The 12686-nt window shown below is 39.7% G+C and overlaps 2 protein-coding genes across 9 annotated transcripts; both read right to left on the bottom strand.

Annotated features, from left to right (window-relative positions):
- Positions 1–4613: 4613 nt before the first annotated feature.
- On the bottom strand, positions 4614–6873 carry LOC139193852 (EID1-like F-box protein 2). Of its 6 annotated transcripts, XM_070817603.1 has the most exons (5): positions 6714–6873; positions 6519–6640; positions 5960–6030; positions 5091–5865; positions 4614–4851 (listed from the first exon to the last, which is right to left on the bottom strand). In XM_070817603.1, exon 4 carries the CDS (start codon positions 5854–5856, stop codon positions 5110–5112), a length of 747 nt encoding a protein of 248 aa, XP_070673704.1. In that variant the 5' UTR covers positions 5857–5865; positions 5960–6030; positions 6519–6640; positions 6714–6873; the 3' UTR covers positions 4614–4851; positions 5091–5109. The 6 variants fall into 6 exon arrangements, 5 of the variants coding, with proteins under 5 accessions (XP_070673704.1, XP_070673702.1, XP_070673703.1 ...); XR_011578365.1 differs by lacking the exon at positions 5960–6030 and having other exon boundaries at positions 6416–6640; XM_070817601.1 differs by lacking the exon at positions 5960–6030.
- A 1158-nt stretch (positions 6874–8031) lies between these two features.
- On the bottom strand, positions 8032–11890 carry LOC139193851 (uncharacterized). Of its 3 annotated transcripts, none has more exons than XM_070817599.1 (2): positions 11646–11890; positions 8032–10325 (listed from the first exon to the last, which is right to left on the bottom strand). In XM_070817599.1, exon 2 carries the CDS (start codon positions 10279–10281, stop codon positions 8341–8343), a length of 1941 nt encoding a protein of 646 aa, XP_070673700.1. In that variant the 5' UTR covers positions 10282–10325; positions 11646–11890; the 3' UTR covers positions 8032–8340. The 3 variants fall into 3 exon arrangements, with proteins under 3 accessions (XP_070673700.1, XP_070673698.1, XP_070673699.1); XM_070817597.1 differs by having other exon boundaries at positions 8032–10333; positions 11646–11881; XM_070817598.1 differs by lacking the exon at positions 11646–11890 and adding an exon at positions 11447–11589 and having other exon boundaries at positions 8032–10333.
- Positions 11891–12686: the final 796 nt, after the last annotated feature.

Below are 12686 nucleotides of genomic sequence, written 5' to 3'. Positions count from 1 at the left end.
CACATTCCCTTCGCCACCCACGTTGCCCATAGTGCTTTGACTACTCCTTGTTATTGGATGAGTGTGAAACTCTGAAGGGATACTTGCAATGCCCTGAACACCATGTGGATCATCTAAGAGGGGAATTGATGGCTGCTGATTGTGTCGTGTCTACTGCTCACTCAGATGGCATTCATGATGGTTTTAAAAAAGGCATTCATTATTTCCGCTCCAAGGCTAAGGCGACATTTCCTTCCATAAACTGGGATAGTCTCCCCATACCGTTAGACTAGATGTCATCTTGTTTGTAATAAGTTGGGTCCTCAGGTCCAACTACTATTAGGATATTTAGTAGTGATGTTGTAGATTGCATATCTTACTGCTTTCATTCGGAGTGGTTAGACCTGAGGGCCCAACTTATTACAAACAAGATGACATCTAGTCTAAATGACATCTAGTTTAACGGGATGAGGAGACTATCCCAGTTTATGGAAGAAAATGTCGCCTTAGCCTTGGAGCGGTAATAGTGAATGCCTTGTTTAAAACCATAATGTATGACATCTGAGTGAGCAGCGGACACAGCACGATCAGTAACCATCAATTCCCCTATGAGATGATCCACCTGGTGTTCAGCGTGCTGCAGGTATCCATTCAGAGTGTCACACTCGTCCAATAACATGGACTAGTCAAAGCATTGGGGGCAAAATCTAGAGCCCGTTTTCCACCCGACCGTGTTTGAGATTGGTACATGGATTCACGAAAAGTGTTAGGAACTTCAGAAAAGTGAGAAGCCCTCCTTAGCGAACGAGAAGATGAACTAGAACATAACTCGATAACATTCCTAGAGCCTTTGGAACCCATCAGAGAGCTTCCCTTTTTGGAGACATCAGCACAAAGTTAGAAGTTAAGTTTCACTCTTCGATTGTTAGCCATAAGACCTAGGTATTACCTATTTGCTCTCAAACACCTCTTTATATAGAGACATTTCGAGGTTGCTAGAAACAATAATTCAAAATCTAAGATGATCGTATCTTATTAGGATAAGTTAATCTCTCGTTCGAAAACTCAAATTTAAGGATAAAGGATATTACTCTCATTTAATTAAAACTGAAAATCAAAAGGAACGGCTAGGAAGTGTTGGGCAATAGAAGGGCGAAGACCCAACTTACGAACAAAAATTACGCTAAGATACAAGAAAATATAATAAGTAAAAGTGCGATGACATAAATATAAACATAAATGGGGTTTTAGCCCATAAGAACAGATCACGCGATTGCATAAGCTACTAAGCACCAAAACGAGGGCCGAACTGAAAGCCTTCAAAGCCTAAACCTGAAATGGGTCTAGAATTAGTAACAAACCAGCTGCTTGGGATATGATCAGAAAAAACAGGTTCGTCTGAAGGTTTCCGATCCTTAGGATCCATCCCTTCATCCCGCTTATATCCACCAGGCTCAATCCTCATATGATGATCATACACGTCAAGATCAACTACAAATTGATGTTCCGGATATTGCTGGCTTTGCACCTAACCAAATATGAAGTTAGAGGCCATCTCTTTGCGTATCTGTTGCATGTTCATCTCGCACTCGGTGGTCCTCGCTTGCTTGACCTCGGCCAACTCTTCTTTCGTGCGGCGTACTTCAGACGTCGCAACATCGTGAGCTCCCTTCAAATCTGTGATCTCTTCCTCATATTCGTGAAGTCTAGCTTGACACTCTTTGACCTGCTGCTAATTAAGGCTGAGGGATTCCAACCTGGCAACTAGTCTATCTGATTTTTACTTTTGGAGTAGAGCCATCTGAAAACAATGGTAGGGTGAAACCTTACATAAATGATGACATATGCAGAGAATGAGAGAATACCTTCATAAGATAATGAGATTCATAGATCGAGATTGTTATCGAGCATTGCCTCAAAGCAACTAGCGTCATTAGGATGAGCCGACTGTCATTGCATGGGTCTTGGGGTTGTGCCAAAGATAGTCGGCGAACCACACCTAGAATTTTTGGGCCTATCTGCCAAATGACGTTTATCCGACCTGCCTGCAATTCTGAGCACTGGAAGATCACGAGAAGGCGATGCAACACAGTGGGGCGGAGGAAGGTTAGAAGGTGGTGAAGCTATAGTAGGAGAATAATTCGAGTCAGAGTCCTTGTCCGTTTGCCCTGTCTCATCGTCTTATTCTCTGTCGTCTCATTCTTCTGAGCCCTTCGTTCGAGAGTCAGTCACAAGTACAGGAGAGTGTACGTTGAACTGAAGCTCAATATCAAGAGCGAAGATAGATCTAAGCAGGGGGTCTGGGGGCAACGAATGGTCGACTAAACAATACGGGAAGTAAATAATAGAATTACGGAAATAGGTCATTTGGGTAAGAGTGTTAGCAAGTTCTCTAGAGCTCCAGATCTTCCTTGTCACAAACATCTTTAGCCAACACTTTCGGCCTTTGAAGATTATATGTTCTGGACCATCCGATAAAACTGCGAAAGAAGGTCATGGTAAGTTATGTTATATATTTATGGAAAAGTTGATAACAAAAATAAATTTATATATCATGTTTAGGACCAAAAGTAGAAGGGATAGATAGTTGAGACAGCTCGGGAGCCTTCCAATTCCCTGAAATCAGAAGATGGCGGTTCTTCCAATCTCTAGCTCTCGAATGATCCAGTGACAAGAATTTCTTGCGATATCTAGGTTTAAAATTAAATAAACTAGTTTTACCCTTAATGGTAATCAAGTCGAAGAGATAGAGGAAATCTCTAAAACCTAAGGATACGCATGTCTTCATACCCAATGTCAGGAAGGTCGACATAACCAAGTAAGAGTTTAGAATCAGTTGCATAGGGTGAGTATTTGTGAAGAATAAGATGAGCTGAATCATGGGGTGAAGCACGAAACTAATGGCCCCTAAGTGGTCTGGAGACAAAATGGTAGACCCGGCTGGGATTTCGGAACCCGAATACATGTCAGCTCCGGCATGGTGGGCTGAGGTGCACGTCATCTAGAACGTGACATTGGTCACGAGCCGTGACGATTTCAAAGTGTGGTGGAGTACCAGCATATTTAGACCAATGTGTACGTCTTGACATAAGGAATGGATGAGAGAGTTGCTGGCCGAAATTGATTTGAGAAGATAAGAAGAGGAATTTGGACTCGTAAACGTAAGTGGAATGTTTGAAATATTCCCACATGAGGAGTTCGAAATGGAAATAAGCCAAGAGGCCACTCTGAAACTAGAAATCACAGGCTTGGTGGAGAACCGAGCGGAGGAAGTGAAGAAAAACGGGGAAATGAGAAACTTAATTTATAAGAAGAGAAATGAGTGCATGATGAGTTTAGACGTGAATCTTATCCCTATGAAGGATGGATGAAACTCTAATTGAAGGGACGGGGGCTATAGACAACCCGGTGGATAGGACAAGACATGTAAGGAAAGTATTCTTTTCTCATGTGTATTTCAGTGTGTAGTCACAATCTAGGTGACGAAAGGCGACGATTTGACAAGAATAGTGAAAGAAGAAAGATTGTTCCGGAGCACATGTTCAAAGGTGGAAAAGCGTACGTGACGACATAATTTAATAGGGTATGAAATTATGAAACACGTTGAACCCAAGGTAATGACACATAAATATGTATATATAAATATACGAAAAGTGCGTGTAGAGATTCGCATGTCGGTACGCAGAGATATGCACATATATGTTGCGTGTAAGTATGTCGTGTGCCTATATATACCTATATATCCACACACACATACATATGCGCGCGCGCACACACATATATATATATAGAGAGAGAGAGAGAGAGAGAGAGAGAGAGAGAGAGAGAGAGAGAGAGAGAGAGAGAGAGGGGCAGGTGTGCAAGTGTTAGTGTTGGTAAAAATGTGCATATATATATATATATATATATATATATATATATATATATATATATATATATATATATATATATGTATGTATGTATAGATGCAGGTGCACAATTGTCAATGTTGGTTTATATATATAAACCTAAACTAACATAGGTGCAAGTATGCAGCCTATAGACATGCAGTCTAGACATAAGCAGAGATAACTTTGTTAGTCCACTTTCGTAAGTTATACAAATGTGTCAGTCAACTTTTGTAAACCATGTGAATGTGTCAGCCCACTTTCGTAAATTATGCGTCAGTCCACCACGTTCGTAAACTGTGTGAAAGTGTTTCACGTTCGTAAGTTCCACATTCGTAAACTATGCGAAAGTGCTCCAAGTTCATAAATTATTTTGTGACGTTTGTAAATTATGCGAAGGAGTCTAACTAACATTCGCAAGTTACAAAAAGAGTCAGTCCACTTTCGTAAGTCATGCGAAGATAGTCCACATTCGTAAAGTTACGGAAAGAGTCAATCCACTTTCATAAGTCATGGGAAGATAGTCCACATTCGTAAAGTTACGAAAAGAGTCAATCCACTTTCGTAAGTCATGCGAAGATAGTCCACATTCGTAAACTATGCAAAGGTGTTCCAAGTTCGTAAATGAAGCTGTGATGTCTGTAAATTATACGAAGGAGTCAGCTAACTATCGCAAGTTACGCGACAGTCAACTTTCGTGAATTATACGAAAACCATGAACGAATATGTAAATTGTTGCACAAACCAAACCAATAAGCGACTCACATTACACAAATGGAGCATACATAAATGTACATATCCAATTACATAGTTCAGCGACTACATTTGATTTGAAGTACAACGGAAAAAGAAATGGCTAACCCACTTACACAGTATCTTCAATGCCTCAATGGGATTGAATGGTTGCTTTCCACTTCCACATACACAAGCCAATAAGAACTCATCATACGTCCGACCTTTCCAACCTACGCTACACGGAACCTGCCTGCCCAAAACACAAGGGAAAGGAAAAGATATAATCACGAGTCCAGCAAAAAGAAAGGACAAATAATCACTGGGGTCTTGGAGTGGAAAGATTGTTCGAAGCAAGTACTAAAACATAATCTCATGGTTTTCTTTCTTAATGAACAGGGTACATGGGTACATAAATTTCACATATGGGAGCATACATATAACTTGATTTCCAAGAACGAAAATGTAGAAGTTCTAGGTGGAAAGGAGTACCTCTTTTTTATTTTGACTATTACTCCAACTCTGATGCCTCTTCTGAATCAGATATAGGTAGCAGTGTACAGATCCCGAGCATATGTCCGTTGAGGCAAACAAAATACTCAATGCAATCCTCATAGGCTCCCAATCTGCAGCTGGCACTCTGCGGTATCATTTTGGCTTGCAACATGCTCCATAACTTAGCCTTACAGTAAGGGCACACCTCTGTCGGATGAAGTTGGGCCGCCTTCTTAATCAACATCTTCCGAACCTTGGACATCGAGAAGGACTTGAAAACTCCGCGGAAAAAACCCACATCTCCCTCTTCACCTTGGTCAAGATGTTCACAGGGGTCAGACACATACAAAACATCTGTTCTGCATTGTGGTAAAAGAAAGCTCTTCCCTGACGTCCTAGAGAACCTGGTCCTGTAAACAGAGTGACCAGGGATTTGAATACTGTTAAAGAGGCCACCTTTCTTAGATCCTGTACAGTAAATAAGAAGCTTCCCGAGTGCCCTCCAGTTCCCATCTACACTGTGACTCCCACCAGACTGAAGATCAAGCATCATCTTCGGTGCTCTTGTTCGGCAAAATTCCTTCCACAGCACACGCTTGGCAAGATCATCAAACCATTTGCAAACGAGGGAAAATGTAGCAATCAACTTGGGATTCCAATTCAACTGTCGGAATACAAGGAATAACACATCTTCACTTAGATGACCTTTTGTGCAACGACAGCTTGCTGAGTGGATGCAACGATACTGCTTTGTAAGAATCATTTCATCCACCTATAACGATTGAAAAACACAACAATCTCAAACCCTGAGATTCATGAGCCTGTAAATACAATACGCACGCATCCAAACTACAGTATCTGAGAACCTTGAGGTATTTCGCAGCAGCAAACACCACCAATTTAAGGTCTAACTTCTCTACAGAATCATTTCATCCACCTAGTGAGATTAAAAACTCAAATCCCTGTGTTTCACTAAGCTATAAAAATAACATAAGCACGCACAAACTATCGATTTCAGCCAAATAGCAGAATACATGTTCAATTTTAACATTAGAATCTCAAAGATTTACATGCTTTTCGGATCAACGATAATTACCCAGTTTATAGTCTAACTAGAAATCTTAGCAACAAGAATTCTGAATGCATGTCACTCATTTCCAAATCATTAAATCCGCAAGCCACCATATAAAATATCAAAGCTTTTAAATAAAATCTACCACAAATTTAAGCAACTACTTAATCCAAACAAAAACCACATTAATCTTGTACGAAGTTTACAACTTTGGCGCAAAAAAAAGCAAAATTAAGGGAAAACTAAGAACCTGCAAAATCCTAGATCATATCAAAATCCCACTGCAACGGAGGGAAAGCAGCTCAGAGTGGACTAGATCGTAATTAACATGAAATGAGGACCCAATTTCTCACCTCAGCCGTCACCTCATAAATGAATTGGATGCAGAAAGCTTCATCAGTCGCCGTACAGCAGACATCCGCAGATCAAAAACCCCCCCTTCAACCATGGCTCCAAAACCCTAGAAATCCCATCTCTGCAGAATCGAAAAGAAATCGGGGTTTTCACAAGTAACAGAAGAAAGATAAAAGGAGATTGAAGAAATTTACATTTCGCAACCAAGGAAGCAGCGGGAAATTTGGGTCTGCTTCAGGGGCAAAATCGTCCAGAGAAAAAATACAGTGACGGAGGCACTGATGGCATGGCAAGCCCAAAATGGTATCTGGTAGAGAGAGAATCGAAAGATAAAGAATTTGATTTGCTGTGGGGAAATTGTTACATCGACCAGCCGTTGCTTTATGGGCGACGACAACGAACAACTTCGCGCCACGTACTGCAGACGGAGGTGGCGGCTTTGCGGATTGTGCAGTGGGGGCCGCAGTGTCTTACTTGTCATTCAGCCGTGAAAAGACAAGCGACGCCCATTGTTTTACAGTCTTACTGCCGGTGGAAAGTTTAAAATTTCCCCGCAAAAAGCGCCAAAAAAATATTCTTCCCGCACAAATTTCCTCTGGCAAGAAAGCTTTTTGCTTTGAACAATGTCAAGCGGCTACTGGAAGTCGACTTTTCGTGAATTTTTTGTTATTTTATATTTTGATATTAATTCTCGAACTAACATTACTTAGAAAATCTCGTTTTTGAATTTTGAGAAAGTCCTCTAAGCATTTCTCTTTTGCTTTAGCTTCATTTTAAGAGTGCAAATTTGCTCATCTATTTTAAAGTGTTCTGTAGTTAAACAGCACACGAATTTTGAAATTGAAAAGAAAAAAGTTTCCTCATGCTATTTTTCTCTTTGGAACATCACTTTTTTTTCCCAAACATAGCCCAAAGTAACTTAACGAGTTATTATACGTTGTTCAATTAGTATAACTTAACACGTCACTACACTAACTACGTGACAATACCACCGACTAATTGGCTAGTAATCATCACAATCTACAATTACTAATTAAGGTAATTTGATTAAATAAATTAGTTGACACTAAAAATAACCAAGGTGTGCAGAAAGAGAAAATTAGTGTGCATAAATAAATTATTTCATTTTTTTAATTATCTTATTAGACTTTCAATTTGGTTGAGTGCATATTCTGATCCCGTCCAATTGTAGGTTATATTCTTTCATTTAAGTAGGAAAAACTAAATGAAGATGTGATAAATTGGCACTTGGGGGACAAATTGACACATCTTGAAAGATTATGCGGGTTAAAATCAACTCAAAGTTGAGGGGGAAAATCGGAAGAGTGATATGATTCCATGGACATTGGCACACTATTAGCTTGATCTTCTCGAATACTAAAGTTAGCCGCCCATGCGTGTGTGAGTGGTGATCGTTGATGAGAAGTGAAAATCTAAATCCAGCAAACCAGTCTGTCAAACCCAACAACCACAATTACAGTTAATAGTAACTTTAAGAACAAAGCTAAAGGATATTACAACTAATCAGCAAGCAGCTCTGCAATTTTTCTTGTCCTTCAATATATGATGGTCATAGATTATATATAGTTGTTTTATTCACAGTCAAACATGTATCTGGTATGAAACTCGAGAAAAAGGAAGAAAATGCATACTCTCCACAAAAAAACAATGGAGGTGTCTTAAGTTCTAAGCATGCTAGACTCGCATTCAAATCTGCGTCGAGGCCATCCAACGCTAATGGGAGCAAGCTACCTTTACGGTTTTGCAGATCCATAAGCCTGTTTAACTCAGATTCTCGCACTCCATTGTTCTTTTCCCAGCTCAAGCGACTGCGTTTGCAGAAGGCTTGTGCTCTTGGAGTGAGATCACTGTTTCGAAAGCACCAACCAATGCCTTGACCTTACTCTTCCTGGTTTCAGCAAGTTTACTTGCTGTCTCTTCGATCACGTTGTTGAACAAACCTTTTTCATCTTTCTTTCCATGAACATCTTGATGTCTCAAAACCACCTTTTCTGCACCAGGTTCGGTACCAACTGTATCAGCACCGACACCTCTCTTCTTAAAGCTTCGCCTTAGGGAAACAGCTTTGACATTTTGGTTATCTCCCAACACTATTCCTCGCCTGAATTTGAGCCTCCTTGGATTAGAATTCTCAGATTGTATGTCGACAACCTTTCCCCTCCTGAGTTTTAAAGTTTCGCCATCCTTGTCTTCAGAACAAACCATCCCAGACTTTCTGGGTTTCCCTTTGCCATCCTCGCCTAGGATCTCTGCGTTGTCAATATGGTCAACTTCATTGTCTTCTGAAAAAGAGCTAACTTCTGTTTCGCTCATTGTATAACCAGACCCTTGATCTTCTCCTTCATGGGATGAAAAGAACAGAGAGTTTTGGACAGATACAGACTTGGGTGTTGACGACGCTGAATGCGGTGATGGTTCAACTTCACAATTTCTGTTTTGATCAGATTCCGGAGGTTTGCTATTCTCAGTTTCAACCTTAATGACATACAAGGTCTTCTCTTGTACCTCATCACTGTTGACTTGCTTAGGTTGAGCTTTTCTGGTCTTGTTCTGGTTCTTAAGAGGAGACACAACGTTCACGGGCCTGTTCTGCCGTGCTTTTAAGCTTGCAACTCTCCTGAGAGAAGGTTTGGGGGACAATGATGCTCTTGGGGACGACAATACTCTTTTCAAGGTCACTAAGGATGCTCCGGTCCTTTTGCCTATCTTGCCATCACTGTTTGATTTGCCTTTTAAACCCCCTGCAGATTCAGGAGAAGACACTTGCTTCAAAGCTGAAGATTTTATCTTGAAAGAGGTCCCTGTCCTTTGGCCTATCATTGAATTACGGTTTCTTGGAGCAGTTAAACCTCTTGAGGTATCAGGAGAGGGTACCTCTTTCACTGCCAAAGATTTGGGCTTCGAACAAGTGACATGCTTCGCAGACAAGTTCTTTTCCTTAGGTCCTATCGAACCGTTCTTTGAAGACACTTCCAGCTTATCAGGAGATGGCGAAACTTCCTGCTTCATGATTTTAGGCGCAGCAGAGACATGGGGTTTGGAACATGAATCAGAAGAGGATGAAGCTTCGTGCTTCATGATTTTAGGTGCAGCAGGGACATGGGTTTTGGAACATGAATCAGAAGAGGATGAACCTTCCTGCTTCATGATTTTAGGCGCAACAGAGATATGGGGTTTGGAACATGAGTCAGAAGAGGATGAAACTTCCTGCTTCATGGTTTTAGGCGCAGCGTTGACATGGGGTTTCAAACAGGATGACAATTTCGGCTTGGCTGATGATGTCTTCTTACTCTCGGCCAGAGGCACACTCCCAACAGAACTTTGGCTGTCAGTCAATTTTTTTGACACTTGCTGCTTGGTAACGTTACAGGTATCAGGTAAAAGGGTTTTCAAATCAGGCAAAAGAGTCTTCAAATCCGGCGAGGGTTTAATCTTCACCACTGAGACATTCTTCCTCTCTGGAATAACCATACTCTCTTCTGAATTTTGGGTACTAGGTGATTTTGTTGGAAGCCTTCTTGGTACGGACTTTATAGGACATCTTACCTTCACTTCCTCTTCATGTTTCCTCCCATATTTACAATAGTCATGACAGGAACCAGTAGAAGCTCTGAGATAACGAGGAATTTTTTCTCCAGTGTTTAACGAGAATATTTTCCCTGTAGAATTTCTTCTTGGATTACGCTCCTCTGGTTTTGTTATTTCACGGGTCACTGGTAAGTTGATACTCAAATCATCCATTGGAAGGAGTGAGATATTTCAGACGAATCTCAGAACAGATAATCCTGAAAACCTGCAAAAAAACAAAATTAAAATGGTGTAGATTACAACTTTTTATTGCAATTAGCAATTACAGATAGCTTCAAGAAGGAAGAAATTTTAACAATGTGTAAACCTGGTGAAAGGTATAAAAGGTTACGCATTTACAAGGCCGCTAAGTGAGATCAATAATACGTATACATAAACTCAGTTTGGTATGATTTATTAAACATCGAGATCAAATTACAAACATCTGTAGTACCAAGTTCTGCAGTGAAATAAACAGTAATCTGCCCTGCCCAACAGTATATATAAAATTAGATATTCAAGTTGATTTTAACATTTTTGAAGGTTTAAGACCAGAGCATCAGACATTTTTTTTAATTTAAAACCTACTATGCCATCTTAATCCACTTAAACACAAAAGGCAGTAATATAATCACTTTGTTATCGCATAATGAAGTGGCACTGTGTTATTGGAGAGTTAGCCAATTCTAATCGCACTGAGCGGGAAGTAAGTAGCCTACTTTGTAGTTGATGGCTAATCTCAGGGTTTTGGTTCTTTTTAACAGCTTCGTGCGGGTTTAAAGAGTAAGGCTACTATTGTAGTAGACTTATGTGTAGTTTAATTCGCATACTCCATTGTCACCCTTTCATTATAAAAAAGTACATTTGAAAGAATTGGCAAGATATTAATGGGAGAGGAAACCAAAAAAGAAACATTAACAGAAGAAATCGGTAACAAAAATCAACTGGCATCTGAACTAGCATCCTAATTATCAAACAATCCACTAACAACCAATTCCAATGCCAAAAACGACGATTCGGCTGAAGAAGAAATCCCAGAAAAGGCTGTCATTCAATTAATTTTTTAGATGAGGAGAAGACAAACTAAAAAGCAGCAACTTTTGCGTTACATTCAAAGGGAAAAACTAATTGAAGTAGCAGAAAATTAGCTTGAACCTCCCAACTTTACGACCAATAATAAATTACCCATGATCATAACATTATGCAATTCCAAACCGATCGCCAGAAATTGAATTTATAAGTCGATTAAAAAAACACGGACTTCATAACCAAGCAAGGCAATGGACAAAACCCAGAAACAATCCCCAAACCTCTAAGGATTAAGAAAACAAAGACGCACCCAGATATGAGAGCTCAGTGGAAGCTTTGATTACACAAAACCCAATACCAAAATCATTAATAGAACCCAGTTCATGATTTCTGTCAAAGACTAAAACCCATCTAGCATTTTGTGCCAAAAAGTGATTGAAATAGGGTTCTCATAGATTCAGATACGACTAGAGAGAGAGAGAGAGAGAGAGAGGAGAGAGAAAGCATACCTTTTTATCGTCTGCTACTCAACAGAAAGCGAAGAAAAAGGTTACGGATGAATGAATGAACGAGGCCTGCTCGTGGAGGAAGCAAAAGGAGGAGAGAGAGAGAGGGAGTAAAGGCCACTCCTTTTTGCTCTTTGCTTTTTTGGGTGTGAAGGATTTTGCTTCAGAGATCGTGCAAGCAACTGTTTCTAGTTTTCTTCTGGTTTTGGTTTGGTGGGGTTTTTTTCTCGGCGCTTAACGCGTCTGTTATAGAATCCAGGGAAATACAAGAGAGGGAAAAAAAGTGGGGGGAATTTGGTTTTGGTCCCACTCTAATTTTTTTGTTGAAACAAAGATTATATTTTTGGGGGAAAGTTCCAAAATCCTAAATCCTAACTCAAATTGATTTGTGATTTTTTTTGTGAAAGTTGTTTGCTTTGTATGATGGATTGCTTGTAGAAGCTTTGGACTTCGAATTTGGATTATCTCCGGACCTTACTGTTCGGAGTCGAAGAACCAGAAAATTCGAGCCCTTAGTTTATATATGAAAGAGAAATCAGAGTTTTTAGTTTGTGTTGTGAGTAAGTTGAATGAATCAATGAAAACCGTCAGATTCAATTTGAATGGTTCGAATTGCCTAATCCTTAGGCTTTGAATAGTAGGATTCAGAGAGGATCTTTGTCCTTGGACTTCTTGCCAAACAAAATTAAAGTTGGATTTTTATTGCCTTAGTAGGGAGAAATAGGGTTTGTTTGGTATGAAAAACATTGGATTTTGCACAATCAATTTTTGAAGGTATCTTTACCATATATGTATATTATGGTTCTATTTACTTTACTTTGTTGCTAAGCTAACATATTTTGCTTCTATTTTATTTGAATTAAAATTTGTTTTGGTTTCTATAATTAACAAATCAAGATACCTTACCAATAAGAATGGTAACTTACTTACCCCAAAAAGAAGAAACAAAATGGTCACCTAACTAAATTGCCCAAAAAAAAAGGGAACTTTAACGAAAAGCACATGTTACTGTTCACTTTAACGAAAAACCACATTTTTACACTA

This window comes from Malus domestica, chromosome 17, assembly GCF_042453785.1.
Source record: "Malus domestica chromosome 17, GDT2T_hap1".
Lineage (NCBI taxonomy): Eukaryota > Viridiplantae > Streptophyta > Magnoliopsida > Rosales > Rosaceae > Malus > Malus domestica.
This window is presented reverse-complemented; position numbering and strand designations above follow the sequence as displayed.